The following is a 24,150-nucleotide window of genomic DNA, read 5'->3' as shown; positions in this document are numbered from 1 at the left end:
GAGACTCGCGCTTGTGCGTGTACTCAGGTGAATAGATGGGGGTGGGGATGTTGGTATATGACGTCATCGGAGACCCAACGCAAGGTGCAACCAGGGCCAAACAAAGCTGAATAATGACAGTCACCGCTGCTGTCATTTACGTGCTTCGACGCCTCCTATTTATCCTCTGCGTTGCTTGCTAAAACCTTATAAGCATCTTGTGCTCATGAGTGTCTTGCTTCATTTGTGCAGCTGCAGGTGGTGAAATCCTTGGCTGTGGTTGGCTCTCCTGCGCTGTCGGTCACGCGCGCACACGTGCACATACGCACGCTCGTAGCTCCAGCATCACGAGAGGCAAGCAGCGGCAGCGAAAACGGTTTAGGCAGGGAGGGCGACGGGCTTTGACTTTGGGTGCGTTGTCACATTTGGCTCTGAGCAAGGATGGAGCGGGTAGAAGAGGAGAACTGAGCGGTATAGCAGGTGGAGAGACACGGAGGAGGCGAGGGGGTGCTGCTAAATCCGGAGTAGATGATGCTTATTTGCCGCAGGCCCCGCCATCGTGAAATTGGATACCGACTTGCGGCGGATGGGGTGACCGAGCTCGCTGCTCCGCCGGGGAGGTCCCTGCCTTCGGACGGTACCGGGGTGGGAGCTGCCTGATTCTAAGGAGGGAAGGAGTGGCAAGAGGGAAAATGCAGACGGAGGAGGAGACGGCCACCGCAGAAGAGCCCATTTTGGAGGAAGGGTCAGGACGAGAGCAGGTAAGGAAGGACATTTAAAAAAAAATTTTTTTTACGTTTCCCATCACGAGTACGTGGTTGTTTATACGTGGCTAGAAAGAAACCAGTTAGTGTAAAGTTGCGCATATTTTTACCCCTTCAAGAATTACCTTCTATTTTTATGTCATTGCTGGTCGTCGTTTTTACATCACACACCACATATGTCGACTCCTGGTCTTTCATTGACAAAACCTGTCGTTGCTGTTGTGGACGTGAGCGAGTCACGTTTTGCTCCCAAGTCCTTCATGCCTTGTTCTAGAGCAAGGACACGGAACAGGACCTTGGCTTTAATATGAATTGAGATGAGGCTGTGGTTTAGGTAAACAGAGAGGGGAGGGAACTCTAAATGCCTGACTAGAAATAAAGCCACAGTATTGATGTGATATGTCTGGCAACGCTGTATGATGTGTTACGCTTGGGAGAGGTGGTTTAGTCTATAGTAGAGTATGACCATCTGCCAGCTGTCACCACTGAAATACACTAGAGGGTGACATCACAGTTGAGCCACACACCCACCATTTCTGCCAAAATTACACTGACACACGTGAATGGTTAGATCACCTCCAGCCAGTATGGTTATTTATTTACACTAGTGTTTTACAGGGAATTTAGTATATAACTGGCAGTGTGTTTTATTCTGCAGTATATTTTCCAATCAAATATACCAACCTCCTGAGCATTTATCACCGTCCTTGTACAGGTCTCCCCCAACAATCCTCCTGTTCCTGAACCATTATAATGCAATGGACTTAAAATGATATCTGTCTGAAGTTTACACATGAACTATGGAGCCTTGAATATGACTACAGTTTTCAGTACAACACCTTGCTGCCCCCCACCACACTCACACACATCTTTAGCAAGTAACCTCTTCGTCCTAAGCAGTTCACTGCCTCCTCTACTACTATACTTTGGTCCGCAGCATGATTTATTCAAACACATCCCCTTTATAATAATATAACCTTGATAAATACAGTGGGTTATGATTGAAAAAACATTATTACATTATTGCCGCTTAACATGATGACAGTCTATACCCTTAGAGGAAGAGCAAGACTAGTGTATGTGATGCAGTGGACGATAAGGAAGTGGCTACACTACAGAGGAGGAAATACACAGTGGGGTTTACTTAGGTAGTCTGATATCGGCTACTAGTACAAATTATTCACATATTTGCTGCATGGAGTTGTGTGGAGTTGAGCAGAAAGGTGGGGTGTGTCGTGACGTATGTACCAGTGGCAATATGTTGGTGTCACGCTTGCTGGTCAGGTGAGACAGAACTGGGTACTTGTTCCATAGGCTAGGGTCTTGGTCACTCCTTCACACTTTTAATTTTCATTGTCAGTTAATCAACTGTTATTTTTCTGATTATTTGATGATTTTTTCTGTGTGTGAAAGGTAAAAAATAGTGAAAAATGCATTGCAATTTCCGTGAACCTTAAAAAGCAGCAAATCCAGACATTTCATTCTAGCAGCCATTAATTCTCCATTGATTGGATAGTCAATTAATCGACTAATCGTTTTAGCTCTAATTAGCTCTAAATATTGTCTAACTACTTATAAGGCTGGTTTAACGAAGACATTAGATACTTTTGGTTGAAATTTAAAGCCTTAGGCACATAATATGTGGAGTCAGTAAGCCTGTTAAATGATGCCTTTCACTTCATTCTGCCACTCTCCTGTCTTTATCCATATGCCTACAGTGCAGACAGTGCAATGTAATGCAATGAATTCAGTCTGCATGTGTTCTCTGCCTCCATTACTCTCTCATCTTCCTCTCCTGATCTCCTTCCTGTCTGTCAAGGAGTGTACAGCATCATCCTCCCATGTCTCGCTACTTGACTCTCATTCTCAAGCACTTGCACACTCATATTTTTTTTACTTTATTTACTCACATGGGTTTGAATGAACACTCACACAAGCGTTGTTAAAAGTGAAGTAGAGCTACATGATTCTCAGTTTAACTTGGAAGTGGTTCTGCCATATTTTAGCAGGGAAGTCTGTTGCATCAAACAAAGTGATTTAAATATTTCCACATGTTTCATCAACGGATGATAAGACTTAGTTCCACCAAATGAGGAACCGTGCACAGGAAGAGGGTCGGAAAAAGACAAATCTAAAGTGGGAGAGAGTTATGAGTGCCATGATAGAAATAAAGTGAAAACAAAATAAAGAATGAGAACAAAATCAGAATCAAGAAAAACCTGCAAGAAGAAAAGAGGGAACAAATTTATTCAGACAGAAACATTATGCTTGTACTGAAAGAAAGAAACACCTTATGTTGTATAAGAACTTCTCATTTAAAGATTAGAGCTGGTGTCATCCCATTTTTTACATATTTGTTACCTTCTCTTAAAGATTCACTTCATCACTAGGAAGAAATGGCCTCATGCCAGACTGGATCGGGAAGTCCAAAAGTATTGAGATAACGACTAAACATTGTTAGTTTAGGCTTTGTGATTGGATTTGTGGAGTAAGAAAAAACAGTATATTGCCAGACTTATCTTTGAAAGACGATGATTGTCAAAAGCACATACAGTGCTTTGCTAGCGAGTTTTGCCATGGTTGGAGCACCTCAGGGTTACACAAAATCTGTGCCACTATCTACTGTAACATAAAAACAAAATGCAGTATGACAAATATTACAGCTACAAACAACCCCAAAATCCTCGACCTCACATCCCTAACCCTATAACAGGAACCCTATCAGTGCTTCACCACACCAGACTGAAAATGGTTTCATGAATAAATAGAGAAAACATGATTGTAATTTTCTATAGAATTGTGCAACCCTTAAATGAAGCCATTTTTACACAAAGAAGTGAACATTGACAGTTTTGATGGGGGATGGATAGAAAAGGCAGTCTGCAATAAGAATTGAAAACAGTAAACAACAGCAGCCTGGCTAGCATCATGGGAATTAGAGAATTTGTTTCATAAGATAAATAAGAGCACAGTTGCTGAACAGGAGAAGACAGAATAAAACAGCAAATGTGCTGTGGGAAACACTGCTTTCCTGGGGATCGTATGTCCATGTAATATTCAAAGCAAAACACTTCATCTAGAATTAATACCAACCAAGTTTGTATTTTTTTTCTGTGCTTTATCTAAAACACAAAGCATATTAACATCTTTTTATGCAAGTTATTTTGCAGATGTTTAATTGGACAGAAATTTCATAAGAGCTAATATTCAGTGTGAAGGCACCTGCAAGTTGCTATGAATGGGTTGCTGCACTTTACAAGTGTTGTGAATTAGTTGGTCATTTGATTTAATTTCAACTTATTTTCACCTGCCTCTAATAAGATGGCAGTTTGCAGCATTGCTCCCATTGCCCTGAGACTAATATTTAACATAAATATGAGATTTGATGTATTTATTAATCCTTATCAAATCTATGGTTCCTATATTGTTTTTGTCATGAGATGTAATTGAGAAACAAAAAGTGACTGACCAGTGAGACTTTTTTTTTTTTTACCATATATTGGTAAAACAAAGACTATTGGAACTGATCATGCAGACAGGCTGCATAATAGTAAACTGTGCTACAGGGGTTGTTTTAAAAGTTTCAATAAATGTTTTGGTTCTTTATTCTGCTGTGAATATTTGTCACCATTTGTATCTATAGTATTGTAACTGATGTGAATTCAAGCGGAAATGTAGGCTGACTACTGCTTTCAATTGTATTTCATTTATTAACAGAAGACCTGCATCTTACCTGCTGATAATTGTCATTCAGTCTCCACTGAACAATTTATTTGTAATAGAGGAATGATGGGTTTTTTAGTGAGCATATGATGATACATTTTATTTCCCTAACTCATCAAGTGCCAACGATTAATTTCTTGTTCCAGAGGGTAATAGAAAACCTGACATCCTGAACGACTCTTTCCAATTGTGTTGAAATGACACATCATTTTTAACAGTGTACTGCAGGCATCAACAGCACATTTTCCTTTCCTCACTTCCTCACTTCATTTGCCACCCACATGCTAGGATTGCTAATTATAGCTGCTCCAGTCACACCTAACCAGCTGAATCAGTATGAGCACAGACACAGAGGGGGAGAGGAAAATACACATTTTCTACAAGAGCCCCTTGATACAAGGAGGGATTTGTAAAAATGTCTAAACTTCAAATGTAGAATTTTCCAAATTTAATTTTCAGTTAATTACAAAGTGGAAAGGAAAGATTGGAGGGAGGGAGATAATATACCCAATATAGGCTACTTATATTAGATGCCTTTGTGTTGAGAGTCATCAGCATGTCGTTCTGAAGGATCTGTGTACCACAAGTCTACAACACAATATTCCTTTTTTTTAAGTTGGGATGGATGAGAATTAAGTAATGCATCTCATTTATTTATTTATTTATTTATTAATTCATTCAAAATGCAACGCAATGCAAAACAGTAAACATTAAACTTATTAACACTATCACTGTCTCAACAAACAATTCAGCAAACACAAGATAATATTAGAACACTGCACATTATTAGACACAACAGAAAATAGAGACAGCCATTAAAAGTTTAAACTGACTTTCAGTCCGATGGTCTGTCTCATACAAAATGTTATCAAAATTCAGCTTTCATGTGTCTGTAATTGAAACATTTAAAGCACTGTACAAGAAACCATCTGCAAGGATAAAAATTAATGGTGTTTTGTTAAATTTATTCATCCCACAACGAGGAACCAGACAAGGCTGCTGTGCCTCACCACTCTTCCCTGTTTACCGAACCATCGAGCCGATGGAGCTGGCACAATGTCAATATCAAGGGGATAGGCGTGTTATCGGGGGAACAACAATTGGCTCTATTTGCTGATGACGTATTGATATATCCAACACAGCCTACACAGTAAACTCCCAAAACCACTGATCCTTCTAGAAAAATATGGGGCATTCTCAGGTTACAAGATTAATATACAGAAAACTAAGGTAATCACATTTAATTACAGCCCATCCAGCCATATTAGAGTAAAATATAATTTGAAATTGGATGCAGAATCAATCTGGTAACTGGGTTTCAACCTGCCTAAAGATATCTCAAAATGATTTGACCTTAACCACGGTGCAATTAATGCAAAGATAAAAATGTTATTCCTTTTTTAAATCTGAGTTCAGAAAAGAGTCAATTGAAATACATTTTTTGCCATGAACGCAATATCTTTTTTAGACTCTCCCAGTGAAGATACAGTGTATGGAGTGGGACAGGTTGATATCCAGGTACTAATTGTGGGGAAAAAGCCAGGATCGGGTATAAAACTTTGCAAATAAGAAAGGAATGCCGTGGCATGGGCCTCCTCTACTTACAGTAAAAGAATACTACCGTGCAGCACAGTTAAGGCCATTAATTTGCTTGTGTGTACCAACATACTCGGCAAAAGGGAAAGAAATTAAAAGAAGGGATACCGTTAGCAGTGATGCTAGCAGACACTGAATTACAAAGAAGATGATAAAGAAAGATGAATACATTATTGAAAACTTGGCAAGAGAAATTAAAATTATGTTGACTAGATGAATCATCTAAACTGTTAGGATGGTGTGCTTACGATACCAAATTTATTCCAAAAAGATGTGATGATAGAAAAATGGAACACAAAGGGCAGACTGATTATTTTACATTTGTTGACAGTGGGATATTCCAGAGTTTTTAAACCATATGAAAAAACATGGTCTGGGACAAAATGATTTCTATAGTCCGAGTTCTGCATTATTTTGACCAGAAGTTGGGTGCAGCTTTAGAGACGAGGCACCGGAATCATGAAAATACTGTCAACTACTGTCAGCATTTACTGTCAACATCCAAATCCACAACCTGTAATAAGATTATCTCCAGAATGTATAATAGCATTCTCCAGTCTAAGTCTGAATATACATTGCATATGAATGAGAAGGATGGAAAGGATGGAGGGCTGGGGCAGAATATGTCAAGCACAAGCGAATTCAACTAGTTTAACGACATGGGGAGAATTCTGTTGAAAAATATTGTAAGGTTGTTTATTACGCCCTTGCAAAAACATTAGTGGAGGAGGTGGTAGATGTTGGACACTGTGTGGGATAGATGATGCCAATCATTTCCATATTTTCTGGAATTGCCAGGTATTTGTGCCTTTTATTGGAAGGAAATTCATAAAACTATTGATAACATATTTGGATTCTGCAGTCCTTTTTGATGTGATACATCTCATTTGAAGGGTGTAATATCAGCGATAAGAAACTGATAGGATTGCTTCTGGCAGCAAGTAAAAAAGGCTGTGGCTAAAGGCAGAGCTACCCACCTGGATGAAACACATAAGGGTATGTGTATTGCAGCAATACTGATGCTATGCTTTTCCAAATTTAAAAAAAAGATTATAAAAGAATGAAATCCAATCAATAAAAGTGTCAGTAGAAAAAACTAGAGTATGTGCAGGACCTGCAAAATCCAAGCAGAGCTCTGAAGTGCTTCTTTAAAAACAACTATTTGCGTGCAAAAAACAGCCTGGAGTCAAGGAATCATGTTGATTGTGTGGGCTCTTCTTCAGACAGCTGTCTTATCAGCATTTTCAGCCTAGTGTTAGATAATGATTTGTCTAATGAAAATTTAGGCACCGCATTTAAGTCAATGAATTTGTCAGATTTGTCATGTAAGACCTGCCCTGTCTCAGCCCTGTTCAAAGAGGGCGGTCCAAACTTTCAGTATGAAAAAATGAAAGTCGACACCCTCCAGACGAGGCTGTATAGATTTCTTTTCATAATGATTTCACGGAGAATGAGATTTCCCTTTGATCTCTTCCTGCCTGAGACAAGAGCCGAGGCTCAACAGACTCAGCTGAAACAGAAAGAGGAACATGACACAACCAAAAAGCTGCAGAGTTTTGCACCAGCAGGTGTTGTCAGGCCACAGTTAATTGTTCTCTCTTTTTATTTTAGCAGCACAGTCTTTTCCTATGGGAAAGAGAACTGCTCTCACTGACAAATACTGATTGGCATAAGTGCATACAGGTATAATTTTACTCCTGTCGCAGGGCGGATTTCCTCCTCACTGGGCATTGATGAAAATGTCGGCCGAGACCCACGCAGGTTCTTTTTTTTTATTGCTAGAATATTCTCTTCTTTTGGCAGCATTAATCTGCAGAAGGTAAGAGGGAAAGGGCAGGAGAGAATTGGAGCCAGCAAAATAAAATGAGAGAGACAGGGAGGCGGGGTGGGGGGGGGCAGGAAAGGACGAGAGGGATGGATTTTTGCAGTGGACTTCCCTGGAGACAGGTGCAGTCTGTCACTGCTGCCTTCTCTTTAGTCTCTCTCCCTCTCTGTCTCCCTCTCTCTCTCTCATTTTGCTTTCTTTCATACTTGCTTTCATGAAAAGTTCATGACCGTTTCTCTGTCTCCCTCACGCTCCTCATACCCTCTTTCCCTGCCTCTCTCGCTCTCTCTCTCTCTCTCTATCTACATTACACTTTTAGCCCAATCAATCCACTTAGAGACAGACTTTCAGAGAGGATGTAACAGAGGAGATATGGGGTGAGGTGGAAGGGGAGGAGAGAGGCTGAGGTTGGGATGGGAAAGTAAATGCTTAGAGGTGGGAGGGAAGATTCGGGGAAGAGAAAAAAAAGATTATGTTATGAAAGGAAGGGGCGTGTGGCGAAAAAAAGGCAGACAGGAAGTGAAAAATGTGATCTTGAATTGATGCCATTGATAATTTTCCTGTCTTTGTTTTTTAAGTACCTCAGCTTTTGCAGAGGGATTTCTAGAGACCAACTAAGTTTAGGTGCCCTTCACTCCGCCTTTCACCACTTGCCCTTGACATACAGTAGTCAAAAAAAAACAAAACAGGAAAGCCAGTGCATGTGTGTATGTGTGTGTGTTGCAGCCAGCCAAATATACTAGTGGATAGCAAATTGTGGCCGCATTGTGCTGGACGGGGAGACAATGAAGGAAATGAAAGTGTGTATGAGCGAGAGAGGAAGAGAAGGAGGGAGTGATAAAGAGAGAGGGGCATGTGTGTTGGATAGCTGGAGGGAGTGATGTGCTGACAGGACAGGCAGAGAAGGAGAGGACACTGGTGTCATCCCATCTTTTTCTTTTCTTTTTTTTTTTCATCTGCTGTGTTGGTCTTTCGCCGTGTCACATTCAGCACGAGGCAGAGCGTAACAACAACAAATGGGGGGCACATGCAAGTATAGACAAATAAATAAACACTCCTTACACACATGTTATCCTGCACAAAACGGCACAGGTGAGTGTTAAGGGTGTTTTTCCCTCTCTCTTTGTCTCTGACATGCAGAGACAAACTCATTCACACACATAAATTGCAGCAGCAGTGACACGCTGCTGATGTTGGAGTGGAGTCAGTTAGCTAGAGAACAGTCTAGAAGCATCGTTCTCATCTAAATTATTCACATACTCTCCGCTGGCTGCATTACAATGCTGAGACCGTGCACGCTGGTGTGTGCACGGATAGAGCGATGGCAAGAGAGAGAAGAGGGGGCACATTAGACTATCCATGTTTGTGTATCTAATGCATACTGTGTGTGTGTGTGTGTGTGTGTGTGTGTGTGTGTGTGTGTGTGTGTGTGTTTGAGTGTGTGTGTGTTTGAGTGCACTGTAATATGATGTCTTCACAGTGCAACTGAGGTTGTGTCAGAGTGTGCACTTAGAGAGAGACATAAACTGTGTGTGTGTGTCTGTGTGTCTAATATGCAGCACTTATCATATGATGGGTTGATGATGGGTATGAGGCGGTGTAATGCATTCCTTCGGGCAAGACCTCAGCTTACACACTTGGTCTGAAATATGACACTGTTTACCAAACAGGAAGTTAATGATTATTAAAAACTCACCAGGTCGTCACCAGGTAGATAAAATCTGTGTTGCTACCATGACAAATATTTGCTGTTACCACGATAGCTGCGTTCATTTTCATATGTCAGACATGATTAAATATTAACTCTGTGAAGCATACTATATTATTTATTATAGTCTTGCCTGTTAACATGAGAACGTAGAAATTTATAAATAAAAAAATCTTCTGGCTCAGCTCAATCTGCTTTCACCTAAATTTTGGCTAATGTGTCATGTTCAGTGTTAAAACAAGTCGTCACACATGTTACACGTGTTATGGAAATTGTAAAAGCACAAAGCACCAACTCTATTGAAATGGTTCTTGAATCAGAAAAAAAGCTGTACTCAAGTTTTGCACGTAGCACTATTAGGATGTCTCTGCATAAATAGACTGTAGCTTGTGACAGCTGGTGAGACTAGAAGCAAAGTGGTTCACACTCAAAATACATTAAGAGTACTCCAGTGAGTTAGTGCTTTTATAATGTTGGGGGACTTGCAAGAGACAGAATAAAACAGTCAGGTCTTAATCGGCGCAGCTACCAGTAATACCTGTACCAGTGATACCCTGACTTCTAGTAGTATGGGTCAAGCTCCAAAATCACTACATACTATATCTCACATAATGCAACTCAATTACATTTTTAGTTATGCTGCATTTACATGGTGGCAGAAGGTAAGGTAAACATCCTGATATTCCAGTTTTCTCATTATTCCAAGAGTCTTACACCCACTGCTCGCCTCTTAGTCATGTCATTTAGATTACCCTACAATATCCGCCTCTGCTCTATTAAGCATTTAAACAGTGTATAAATCCTTTTAACTGAGCTAAATGGATTACATTTGTGTCAATACTGAATTTTATTTAAATGTAACTGCAAGTGATGGTGGTTTAGCAGCCATTTTACCAACTGTTTGTTGATGCTTCTGTATTTCTTTACGAAATATTGTAGCTGCTGGGAATTCTAAATATCTCAGATTAGGGTTTACCACTCAGAGGCTGATGTGAACAGTTTTCTGATACAGTTGCTTGTAAATGCTGTATGAACAACATGATGTTAGATTGGACTCTACTGCTTCCATGTTCCTCAGTTTGTATTGCAGGCTTTCTGCTAAAAGTGGTAGACTCCAAATCCAAGCCCAGTGTTTTTCTAAAAATGTACAAAGCTCCTTTAGAGGCACAGAAGATGTTTTACAACTATATTCACAGACTCGTTTGCAAAGAAATAAGAAGCAAACTTTTGGCCTAGTGCCTTCTTCATGGAGCAGTCAGCAGCATTCAGCATCTAATCTCTCCTCTCTCTGTGTCCCCACAGCAACGGCCAGTCCAACAGTCTCTGGCCTCCTCCCTGTGTCGGGAGTCCCACTGGAAGTGCCTCCTCCTGACCCTCCTAATGTACGGCTGCTTTGCAACACTCGCCTGGTGCGCTCTCTGTCGGGTCCCCGTTCTCGGCTCCTCCTCCATACCTCTTGGGGCTGATGACGATGCCACCTCAGCGGCCTACTATAACGACATCCTGCACCTGGAAAGTCCGTGCTCTAGTGGCTACGTCTACATCCCCCTGGCCTTCCTGGCTATGCTTTATGTGGTGTACCTGGTGGAGTGTTGGCATTGCTTCTCCAAGACAGCCATGTTGGCTCATGCTGAATTTCAGGTATCTGTCATAGCCAGTTTTAGCATTGAATTCAGCTATGAGCAAGGTAGTCCAATAGCTTGAAAAAACAAGTAAACCCAAAACTCAACAGACTGTGGAGTCCACTGCTGCAGTAGCATTCTAGCAATAGATCTATGACCTTGAGCCAGACACTATCTGTTTACTCATTGGATCTTGTTGTATGATAGTGTCAGCAAAATGAAAAAAAATAAAGAGCATAAGTAAATAAAATGGTGTCATATTAAATGTCAGTGCTGACAGTTGCAGTGCAGAGAAAATACAGGATAATTAGAACCCCTAAACAGTCTGTTTAATGCAATAGAGTCAAAAATCTTCAGTGTTTTACTCTAAATCTTCTACTCGAGTGTGGGAAAAAATAAAAATGCCCACTCATATGGAAATAAGCTGACCTGAGGGTATCAGTCGATCTTTTGTCCACTCTGGTCGGTTCTGTCTATTATCAGGAATTCCAGGAACACATTGCTTCGAAAGAACAGTGCTCACTGTTCATCTGTCACTGCCAAAAACAAAAACATTTTTTATGTCAGTCCGGACTGTCAAGGGCACAAATCATATGGTGAAGCCAGCATTAAATAGAGAGTAAAAAGCAAATCATAACACCATAAACAAACCTTGGCACGTGCTGTTTTTGCACCAGATTACACAAATTAAACTATGCTTGATTCAAACAATAGGACCTTAATTGTTTGTTTCTCCTAGCACTGCAATTGCAAAAACTACTCAGGCAGTGTTACTTCTTCATATTTTAGATTGTTCACCCTCATTTTTTAAAAAGTTTGTTTGGGAGGAAATCTTTACAAAAGTGCTGATGGAAAACATGTTTTTCAAAATATTAAAGTCAGTTGTAGGAAGTTTGGCAATTTCTTTCATTATTTTAAATCTGGCAATTAAGAGATTTTTATTATTCATTCACCCCTTTGACACAGGAAGTGTACGAGCGTGTGCAGAGACTTCAGCAGGCCACACCCTGTATTTGGTGGAAGGCCATCAGCTACCACTATGTGAGGAGGACGAGACAGGTGACAAGATACCGCAACGGAGATGCATACACAACCACACAGGTGAGGGGAACTCCTCCTAACACACACACTAATACTTTCTCTCACTTGCTCTCTTTTCTCTTTAATAGCTGCACTGTTCAACCTTGAGTTATGATAACTGCTATGCATATCTTAATTTCTCCTGTAGCAGGGCTGTGTGCAGTAAGAAAAATATCATTCTCTTTAGTTATCATGCTATATTGCTGCTGATACGTATATGAACATTAAAATGTCTTCCCAATAACTTAAACCTTCTTTTCTCCAACCGCCCATCCGTTCTCCTGCCTCCTCTCCCTTTTTATCACTCCCTTTCCCTCCATCCATGCCCTGCTCCCTCCTTCCTCAGGTCTACCATGAGCGGGTGAACACTCATGCCTCCAGTTCAGAGTTTGACTACGCCCGTTATGGTGTCAAAGACGTATCAAAGGAGCTGCTGGACCTTCAACTGCACCCTGCTGTTCGCCTCCGTTTCACCAAGTGTTTCAGGTTAAACCCCGAATACAATAAATCAAAAAATTTGGTGTTAAGATTATTATTCTGGGGGATAAACAAGGTATTAACAGATTTTTTTTTGCTCTTTAGCTTCTCTAGCGCACGTGCTGAAGCTGCCTACCTCACCCAGGTAATATCTGGTAAAAGACATCATATTTAATTCTACTCTGTTCTTATGAGGGCTGCAACTACTCATTATGTTCATTTTATCAAAGTAATCAGTTGGTTATTTGCCAATAAAATGTGGTAACATACCGACAGAACTCAAAGTGTGACCTGTTATAATAATAATCTTTATTTATAGAGCACTTTTCCAAACCCACGTTACAGAGTTTTTCACATTTTGCAACAATTTCAAAACAAGCAGATCATAAAAACAATTTCCCATACAGTAATAAGCAAGTCAAATAAATCACAAACCAATCACAGCGTTGCCAGCAAAAGAACAGGGCAAAATCAAGTAAAATCAGGGAAGCCAATAAAAGTATGTTTAAAGAGGAGATTTAAAAGAGGTCACTGATTCTGCTGACCTGATTTCCTCAGGCAGCACGTTACATAGCTCCAGGGCTCTGACTGCAAACGCTCTGTGACCTCTAGTTTTCAGCGACGCCTCTGGAACAGATCAAATACCTCTGCCTAAGGATCTCAGACTAAAATAATGGCTCATATGCAACTAAAAGGTCATCTACATTGCAAGTTAACAGAAAGATGTTAAAATCAATTCTTAAACACACTGAAGGCCAGTGCATGGAGGCTAAAACCGGCGTTATGTGGTAAATTGTCCTGGACCTTGTGAAACACCTGGCGGCTGAGTTCTGTACAGTCTGCAGCCGATTAATAGGTTTTTAGTAGGAAGGCATGTAAAATGGTTTCTGGTATCTATTTCGGAAATATTTCTAAAATGATAAAAACGACTTCATGAGTTTTGTGGTGCGCTGCTCAAAAATTAAGTTAGTATTGTTCATAGTTTGGTTAGTCATTTTTTAAACATTTCTATTTAGAAGTCTTATCTTATTTCTATCAAGAGATCATCAACCAGCTCACCTTTTAATGTTTATAGCTGACAAGATTAAAGAGGCTTAGATATGCACTGGATGGCAGAATACATGATACTGTACTGAAAGACAAAAGCTAAAGCTGTATGTCCCAGGCATCCTCACCAGCTGATAATCCATGTAGAAGACGTGAAATAAAGAAACGGCACTGTCAACACTGTGAACCCATAAACTAATGTTGTTAGTTAAAGATGTGCTCCTTGGCCTTCGAAGTAATGCCTGGTTACTGTTGGAGGTAGCAAGCTAGTTAGCCTGACATGCATCTTACCTTAGAGCATTCCTTACACATTTAATCTTAGGTTTTTGGTTTCAGAGAGTTGCCATTCTTTCAGTAAATTGATTATGACAGATTGTTACACCGGTAATACTGTCAGTTGCTTCGGTGCTAATTCTTACAAAGCTAATGTGTTGTAATCTTCTGTTATTCCAAGCGAGCGCGCTTCTTTGGGGAGAACGAGGGCCTTGACGATTACATGGAGGCCAGGGAGGGAATGCACCTGAAGAATGTGGACTTCCGTGAACACATCCTGGCGTTCCCAGATCCTGCTCACCAGCCGTGGTTTTCAAGGCACAGGGTGTTCTGGCTAGCCTCAGCTTTTCTGCTGTCATGGCCGCTGCGGGTTGTGTCAGAATATCGCACAGCATATGTCCACTACCATGTGGAGAAGCTGTTCGGGGAAGACGAGGATACTGGCGGAGGAGGAGGGGGTGGTGGAGGACCAGGTGGAGGCGGAAGAGGGGATGGGACTGAAGGTGGGACTGAGAATGGAATCCACTCGGGAGGACTTGCGATTGGAATTGGTCTGAACGGGACCAGCTACAGAGCCATCTCTCGGGTCAACACAGTGGACATGACAGAATTGGAATGGCACATCCGCTGTAACCAACAGATGGTCCCGAGCTACTCTGAAGCCCTCCTTATGGACTTGGATACAAGTGGGGGGACAAACCCCACCGTCTCTACACCCATCTCTGGGCCTCCAAGCACCACCCCTAACCAGGTGACCAACCCACCTCCTCTGGCTCTGCCTGTGGTGTTCAACTCAGCTTACCTCCTCCAGAGCTGCCCTCGATGCCGGAGGACAACATCGAGTTCCAGTCTTCCCTCCAGGCTAAGGGCCCCGATGGGAACCACTGCCCTCCTGAACGCTACTGTGGCAGGGATCAGGGCAGCCGGGCCAGGGGGTGGGGGTATGGGAGGGAGGTTGGTGCTCAGTCGGAGTGGATTCTCTCTAGGAAGACTGGGAGGACGCCAGAACAGCCTGTTTCATTCAAGAAGCATGGGGGGAGGGCTGGGAGGAGGTAGGGAAGATGGAGGAGGAAGTGCAGGAGGAGGAGGTGGGGGAGGAGGAGGAGGAGGTGGTGGAGGTGGGGGAGGCGGAGGAGGCGGAGGAGGAGGATTCCTTGGGTTAGGTTCAAGACAGGACAACGAGGAGACCAGAGGAGTGCTAGAAGGAGAAGGGGATGATGACGAGGAAGAGGAGCAGGAGGAGGAGGTGAGGAGAAGGGAAGACAGGGGAAGAGGAGGAAGAGAGAGGGATGAAGAAACAGAGCAAGACAGTGGAGGGGGAGGGGGAGGTGAGGGGAGGGAGGGTGAGAGGGATCGTCCTCCATCCTACCAGGACGCATTCTTCTTTCCTGTCCTCATTATACACGGAGAGGAGAGCTGCCATGCTGGAGACGACATGTGACAAACATGAAAATCAACACATTAAGAGGCTGAGGGAGATGAAAGAAGGTACCAAACAGAGAGAGAACAGTGGATCACAGAGGAGGGGGGTGAGGGAAAATAAAATTTGATAGACCTGAAGAAAGAATGTAATGAGAACTGAATGAAGTTGAAAGGAAGGAGTTGGTTGACAGCATACCAACTACAGAAACAGAAGATAGGATTCAGTGAAAACAAAGCATGAAAGGTAAGGATAGCTCTGTGATAGACAGAATGATCAAGGACAGAGGGAACAAGGAGAGAGAAGGAGAAGTGGAGTAGGAAGGGAAAGGGGAATGCACTGTAAGATGGGAGGAGAAACAGAAAAGTCTACAGAGAGAGACAGCTACAGGGGATTTGACCAGATTCAGTGCGTACTGTAAAAAAATAGGCAGGAAACACTGGTAGAGAGGAGGATGAAAGCTGAAAGTGCAGTGACAAGATAAGATGGAGTCTGAGGAAATGAGGAAAGGCAAGAAAAGCCTTGCAATTTTGGACTTTTCTACACAGAGATTGTGTGAGAGGTGGTGACAGATCAGATACTTGGGAAGAATACAAAGACTGAAGAATTGTCTATTTCCAGATATATCTATGCAAGAATAGGAGTGGGAGGAGTAACAAGTCTAAAGATAGCAACTGGAGAGCAGTGGAGAGACTCCAAACCAGCTGAGTGGTAGTGGGTATTTTTTCCAAAAGAAACAGAGGTATGGCAAAAGGGGGTTTAGAAAGCTTGAAGGTTCAGTTTTGCTAAAATCAAAATACATAGTGACAACCTAAAAATACAGCTTATTGAAAAAATAAAATGTTGAAAAAACACAAGAATTATTCAATATTTCAGGCAAGGGAGGAAACAGTTGAGATAACAAAGGATTGCAAAATGCACTGTAGAGAGAGGGAGAGAAACCATGACACGCTGTTGGAAAGCTAAATGTAAAAAACACCAAAGGAGGAGAGTAGCAAATGCAAGAAGACAATAGACAAAGAAAAGAAGTAGAATACAAAATATACTGACCACGACAAACCAGATTGCACTTAACCTTGTTTTCCATTTGACAGATAACTCATACAGATTCTTAAAAGTCACAAAACAGAATAATCAAACGGATCAACTCAAGAGGAGGAGAAAACAAAGATACAGGGTTTGAAGCAGAGACAAAACACCCTCTGAGCAGCAACTCTGACTTTGAATCAAATCAGGAAATCTAAATAACACTCAAATAGTTTCCTTAGTAACATCATCAAATAGATCCCGTGGACAGAATAGGTTTTTTTCTCAGGTCCTTTAAGATTGACTGTACAACCTCACACAATGCCTGACTAGCAACCATAACATTTTCAGTGCCGATGAAAGAGGAGAAACATTGATTTCCTCCATGTCTCTTCATGCCCTCTTACTCCTCACTTCCCCGCCACTCTCTATCCATTACTGACGTGGAGCGGATAGAAAAAATTCCATAAAAAGGGGAGAGATTGCTTCCTCTGTTTTTCAACCTTCCCCATTCCTCCTTTCTCATGCTCCCACCTACTCTCCCATCCATTTCATCCCCTCTTCTGTGGTTCTTCTTCATGCCTCCCTGCTCGGAAAACCATAAGCTACAAGTGCAGAGGTGCAATCCTCAGCAACACATCTATTGCTTTTATTTAGAACACGAACACTGTAGCTTGGAGCGACACCCTTTTTTTGCAATTAGCATGTGTTGTGTTATATGTGAAGTGAGAGAGTCTTGTAGCAAAACAGGTTCACTGCATCTCTCATTACCTTCCCCTCCTCTCTTCCGCCATCACCTTCAGCTCATTCCTTCCCTCTTTTTAAAGTGGTGGATATGTGATAACACCACTCCCTGCTCCGGGAGATGCAGAGCTCAGATTTCATCTCTGCTTACTCCACATATCACATCTCCTCCAGGCTGAACTTTCTCCTCTTGGATAAGACTTTATAAACCAGATATTTCCCACTTATATGAAGTGTTTGACCTATCACTATTTCATGTCTACATATTTTTGAAAGAAATAGAATGAGACTTGAACAAATTCAATGTGTACCCTGATGAGTGGATTCACCCTGTGCATAGAGGAGCAAAAGATGTGGGCAAAATTGGCCTTTAAAGACACTGACTTCAGGCAGAGGCTGCTAATAAGGGTTGTGACTTTCATACCGATTAGAGTAAAGTGCTAATGACCACCAGTTATGCCTGTGTAGTTGTACTATAGTTTTAATTATTTGTACCCAAAGATAGGCCTGTGCAGTATGAAGAAAAAAACAAATAACCAGAAAACCCTCCTCCAATATCAATACACTATATAACACAGTATGTGTTTAAGCATGAAAAAAACCTCTTTATCTCATTTATGTCCACAGTATTGGACTGCATGGGAAGTAAAACTTGAGCTATTGAGCTCAGCTGGCACTCTCATAATAAAAACAGATAGAAATTTGACCTTTGATTGCTTTGTATTTTTAGTGTAGGCAACATTTTACAATATAAAAATAAAACTCACGATATGATCAATAATGCCCAGCCCTGTGACTGTGCCATGCTGCTATCCCCTCCTCTTGAAGGATCATCTGCAAACAAGAAACAATGCTCTCTAAAACATCGCCTCACTATGAAATGTGTAAACGTTCGCTGGCATAGAGATGCATGTAACTTAATAATAGCTATTGTGCAGGGCCAACTAATAGCTATGGGGCAAATATGGCTACCATTGCGAAATGCAGTGCCAAAAAGCATTGATCCATGCTCAGTCAACACAAATTTAGATATTTTAGACATATCCAGACAAGGGTACGGACAACTATCCATAGGGATTAAGGTATGTTTTCAATGAAAATCAGCCCAGGGAGAGACAATTGGCACAGACAACACAACCGTCAGTGCTTTGATGCGTATACTTTACAAAGCACACTAAACTTGCTACACTAGTAAGAAGCAGTTAGATGAACATTTCATCACCTTCCCTGCATAGTGCCCTTCAAAGCCACTTTGTTGGATGTTGGAGGGGTCTCCGTCGTTCTCTTTCTGCTTACTTTGGACATGATACTGAAAAGCACACTGAAAGAATGAAGTTTGAGAGACATGAAGAGTTTCCTGAGAATGAAGCAAAAATGATGCTTCACACACTTTTTGAATGATAGAGATAATGGACATGTTAATGAACACACACACACACACACACACACACACACAGGCACACAAATATACAACAAGCATCCAACCTGGATTCAGCAGTGACAGCAGGGAATGTCCTCTCAATGAAACTTTCTGTAAAGAAAAAGTAGAGCATGAGTGCTGACCTGGTTTGGCGTACGGGACACATGCACACACACACTGACACACATTCACATCCACTGATTCTGGCTGATGGATCTTTGGTAGCTTTGGGGGACATCAAGCTGAACTGGGCACAAGAAAACTAATGGACGAAATAATTAATGGAAGAAAACCGGCAGAGAAAATAAACAACAACAAGGACGAGTGTGTTTCCGTTTGGTGGAAAAGGACGAAAAAGAAAAAACAGCCACTGAAAAGGCAGAAAGAGTGAAAATGTGAGATGAAAAGACAATTATTTTTACAGCTGTTAATCATTATCTCAGTCTCTTGTGGATAAAATTGTCTCCATCAATGCCCCTTAACAAAAAAAGCACTAAAAAGCACCGAACACACCTCTGTGTTAATCTGGTTAAGATCATGTTGCTGTCACTAATTTTCAATCACTCGAATTGTTATTTTGTTATTTGGCTTGGAAGATTTTGTTCAGTACTTGTTTTTGTTCATGTAGTCAGTTTGCCACTTAAATTTAAAATCACTAGTACTGAACTCCAATTTCAAATCTGACTGCTTTCACATTTCTATCTGTGTACTTTGGCACCACAAGTGACAAAACAAGAAAATACAATTCAGTCTGTAATTTGCTACTTTTATATCATCTGCATACTTGAGTATACATTTTTTCAGGTTGTTTAAGTGATGTCTGAAATCTAAATGCCTTTGTAAGCTTCAGAAATTTTTCATGTCTTTTTGTTTTTTTTATTTTTTATTTCTTATTTCTGTAAAACAGACAATGCTCTTGGCTTCCCAATGAGCTTGGGTCGATGAGCCTCCGGTTCTAAATTGCAGAAGGGTGCTTGGACCCAGTTATACTTGCTTGCAAGTCTGGTTTATTCATTTATTTATTTATTTATTTATTTTTAAACAAAAAGGTATATTTCATTCATATGTGTTGTTACTGAATATTTATATGGTGTTTTATTATCTCGGAGCGTGTCTAAAGTGTGTCCTCAGACACTTCAGTTGTGCCAAGAGAACTTTGTGCCCATGAAGTCTTACACAAAACCACACACACACACATACAGTGGGGTCAAAAAAGTCTGAGACCACTTTCCGAAAGGTGATCCTAGATTTTTGCACCCCGGTGGGCTTGCATGTTAAGTCACAGCAGTAAAGCAGCCATTATAACAGCTTATTTTAGACTAGAGTGACATTAATCCAGTACCCATAATCGCCCCACACATGCAGCGTCTTAACACACACACACACTGAAAGCATGGAACTTGTCCTGCTTTGTTGCCTTTTTGTCCAACGTTGCCAACTTTTTTGCTCAGGATTTCAGTTAATGCTGCATTCCTGTGTCAGTTCTCTTTCACACACAGACATTACCAACATTAACATGCCAAAGCAAAAAAAAACAAAAACAACAACAACAGAAACAATGCCTGTTTTTACACACATGCGCATAGACATGAGCAGCTGGTACAGGTTGGTGGCACCAGGTCCACACAGCATGCGATAGTATGATCTGTGCTGGTGGAATGTGCTGCTGCATCAAACATTTACACAAGCTGATGAAAGGGTGGATTTACTCAGGAGCAAAAATCATTGATACCTATCAAGTGATCGTTATTGGCAAAATGCACAGTTTTGTCTTTTATAATGATCATTTTGTACATCGACTGAATGACTGAGGTGCAGTTCATGTGTAAATCCACCCCAGTGCGTGTCGAATACATTATTATGTTTGGTTATACCTGGAAAAAACAGGTTTTTGTCCACTTGGTGGCAGCAAAGCCCAATATATTGTGACAGTACAGACGTGTGGCGCTGTATTTAAAGGTTGAACTGACAGTGAATCAGACAGGGTAAGAAACAGCTGCTGTCCTGCTCTCTGTGGGTTGAGACTTGAGTATGTTCCACATCTGCACACAGTCAGTGACGTCAAACCAGGTGATTTGTCTTTGGCAGCTGATAAAAAGCACCTGCTGTGACATCACTAGTTAACATGTGGCTTAAAGTGCAACATACGCAAAAGTTTAAACTCACACGAGTGGTGACGTCTGACGTGATTGTGCATTTATCCTCTAAGCCTCCACTGATCTTATAATTTTCCTTTCACTGTGACTGAATGTGTTGCGAAGCACTATTGTCCATATCCCTGCTTTCTGGCTGGACTTGTATATGTTGCTCAGCAGCTTTCTGAACTTATAACCACAAGCAATGGGAGCCTCAGTCATTCAAATGACGGCACTGTTATAAAGATAAAGGCAATTCGCATTTTGTGACTGAGCCTCCATTTCTACTGCATAACTCATAGTCTGGTTGTGTTGCTCTATATGACACAAACTACAAATAAAATGATAGAGAGGAAGGTGGTTTGGTTTTCTATTTCAAAAAGACCACTCTAATATACACATCTGTTTTCTTGTGCCCAAAGTTAGCCCATATACAGTTTTTTTTGTTTTTTAGTGGGCACAAAATTCTGCTCTTGTTTTCCACATTTTTATCCACATCATCACTTGACTATCTTATAAAATGCTCTAGCAATTATGACTGTGTTACTGTCTCTCTTGTGGTCATGGGATGAGTCAAGTAGTCATACCAAGTTTGTCCAACACTGTAAAAAAAAAAAAAAAAAAAAACAAAGAAAAAAAAAACATGTCTAGAATTGGTTTGACTTGAAATCACATGAATTCCAGCTGCATTTTCAGTTGTATATTTCCAGAAACACTTTGTTAGTCTAATGTGAAAACTATAAACTATCAGGTAACAAAACAGGATCCATTGACTATATTTCACGCTGTTCCTGTAGCTGTTGACGTTGGGCTACTGCACTTTCCACAGATCATGCTTACATATATTTATATTAAGTAAAAATGGATCAAAACCAGAATTCAGGGTATTCCTTTGACGACTGACCTCAGACACTTTAATGTGAATTTTTTCCCTCAGAACTGAAAATAGCAGCCAATATTACTGTCTGTTCTCCTCCACAGACACATGTTCGCTGTTCTTTCTATAATGAATTATAGCAATTTTCCATTGTGCAAAAACTGTATTGTACCTCTACTGAGCCTTGTGTCTGTGTGATACAGTATCAGCACCCTTTGTTTTTGCACTGGAATAATGAGCAGCTCTGTGTTGCATATCCCACCACCTTTAGGTAGTGGTCTATTGTCCTGAAGTGGACACAAAAGACAATAGAAAATAGTACCAAAATGATGATTGTATGTAAAAACTCAAATGCTAATAATCACATCAGTATCACATGACTATAATGTGTCAATTCAATTTTGTGTCTGGGTCAAGGCTAATTTCATGATCAGGGTCAGATTATATTTGTTGTCCACTATGCGAATGTGGTCATTATTAGTTTTAGAGATGCAGTAACTACTCAAGTAACACCTTTCATAAACATTTACTGTCAGCTGATTGTTACCTGAGTGTCATCATTGGGTAGCTCTCTCAGTTCCAACCGATGATCATGTTCACGAGACGTTTCAGGATGTTCGTTTTATTTCTTGCTGAATATTTAATGCCGCTGGATTACTTGTGAGCTGTCGAACAAATGAATTGTTACCACGATGTAGTTGTTATGTACATGCAGCCTCTATGGAGTTAAAACAATAATGTCACATACAATGCATTATTGTCTTACACAGTGATGTGTAAAGCCAGGAATGGGCTTTTCTGTTCAAGCACCGTCAAGCAAAATGTCCTCAGTATTTAAGCTAATTAATATGTAACTGATAATAAGATACACACCAGATTATAGCTGTTGTCACTGGCCTGTTTAAGATAATCTAATTATATAATTTGACAGTGAAGGTAATGGAGCTGGTGGCAATAACATTGTTAACTGATGCGATCCTGGCGATGATGATGACAATTAATTATCATGGAAGATACAAATAAAGTCAATCTGCTTGGGATACCAGGGTTTGGTCTTGTGGGATTTTTAACCCAATAATACCTTTAAATTTATAAAGATATTTTTGGGTATAATCATACTCTGTTGTAATTCTTGTAATACATATCCTTTTGGGATAAATCCGACCTCTCCAGCTTTGCTAAAACCCCTTATGTTTGCTATTGTTTATTAGAAAACTCAGCGTAGACAGCGGCACCAGAGGGACCTTTCCACAGATTGAAAAACGACCCTAGTGATATCACCTCGGCCTGGATTTGGAGACTGGGAATTATAGCCGGAAAGCCTGAATTACAGAGTGATGAAGAACATGGTATTTACTGTACAAGGCAGGCTTATTTAACCATTCATTATTTAATTTTTTCTGTTAGGTGATAATGTCCTCTATAATGTTACTTTAATATCCATCTGACTTAGAACATATCTGTCGGAGTGTATCTGTAACAACACTTTTCCTATAGTAATTGCAGTCAGGATACACTTCATTCTGAGTCCAGAATTCAAGTCAATTAGACTCCATCATGATGTCATCAAATTTGAAAAGGGGGTGAAGCTGTGTTTATAGTATATAAAGTATAGGAAACCCCCTCTAGAAACTGGTGGTGATGAGGATTCTGATGAGCTCCACCTGGTACTGGATATGAGGACTGGAGGGGGACGGGGTAGAGGAGGGTCACAGCAATACACACTGACATGACATTTGTATGTCTATGTTGAATTTAGAACATTTTAGATGAAGCCAACATTATCTTGGTTTTAATTTTTCATGGTAGACACCAAAAGTCATTATGTCAGAACCTCTGTTGCATTGATTTTACCCCTCCTGTCTGAATATGTCTGTTGTAAGTTGACCAGCTTTATATTAAATCAATGGAGTGCTTCTTTTTAAAAACAATGTAAATGTATTTAATAATGTTTTGTTAAGAAGCAGGAAATATGTTTTTGAGCAGGTTGAAATGTGGGTTTTGGTTCAAGTCTGAGAAGCTGGCCTCCGTCTGTTTCAAGAATTAATCAGGATTATTGAGGACTACAACCTTTCTCAGTCTATTAAGTAAATCTGCTACATAATACATCATTTGAAAGGTTTGTATATTTGTGTTATTAATGATCCTGGCCCAGTAGTGTGTAATCAGTGTGTCCTTGTGTTGTTAATTCTGAGTATCTCATCAATCTCAGGTTGGTCTGCTCCACATACAATATACATAAAAGTTATTAAAATGTCTGCTCATTATATTGTATAACAGGCTACAATACATATTGTTAATGCTTCTGTGGCGTGTCTGTAGTTATGTTCTCTGGATGGGCTTTGCCCTGTATATGTGTGTTTAGGGATTGTGTCTTCCCACACAGGCTTCTCTGTATTTGATTGTCCCCTTCATCATCTTCACAGAAGTGCTC

At 40.7% G+C, this 24,150-nt stretch overlaps 1 protein-coding gene across 1 annotated transcript; it reads left to right on the top strand.

The window, feature by feature from the left end:
- Nucleotides 1–53: 53 nt before the first annotated feature.
- On the top strand, nucleotides 54–22,761 carry LOC130164502 (transmembrane protein 151B). The gene is made up of 6 exons (XM_056369281.1): nucleotides 54–740; nucleotides 10,898–11,236; nucleotides 12,184–12,318; nucleotides 12,644–12,783; nucleotides 12,880–12,919; nucleotides 14,276–22,761. Exons 1-6 carry the CDS (start codon nucleotides 672–674, stop codon nucleotides 15,533–15,535), a joined length of 1,983 nt encoding a protein of 660 aa, XP_056225256.1. The 5' UTR covers nucleotides 54–671; the 3' UTR covers nucleotides 15,536–22,761.
- Nucleotides 22,762–24,150: the final 1,389 nt, after the last annotated feature.

This window comes from Seriola aureovittata, chromosome 23, assembly GCF_021018895.1.
Source record: "Seriola aureovittata isolate HTS-2021-v1 ecotype China chromosome 23, ASM2101889v1, whole genome shotgun sequence".
In the NCBI taxonomy this organism is placed as follows: domain Eukaryota; kingdom Metazoa; phylum Chordata; class Actinopteri; order Carangiformes; family Carangidae; genus Seriola; species Seriola aureovittata.
This window is presented reverse-complemented; position numbering and strand designations above follow the sequence as displayed.

Bases quoted from the DNA above. Each gene is read 5' to 3' on its own strand.
- LOC130164502 (XM_056369281.1), top strand. From the start codon at position 672: ATGCAGACGGAGGAGGAGACGGCCACCGCAGAAGAGCCCATTTTGGAG. The intron at 12,319-12,643 runs GTGAGGGGAACT...CTCCTTCCTCAG, and splicing joins ATGCATACACAACCACACAG to GTCTACCATGAGCGGGTGAA. The intron at 12,784-12,879 runs GTTAAACCCCGA...TTTGCTCTTTAG, and splicing joins CGTTTCACCAAGTGTTTCAG to CTTCTCTAGCGCACGTGCTG.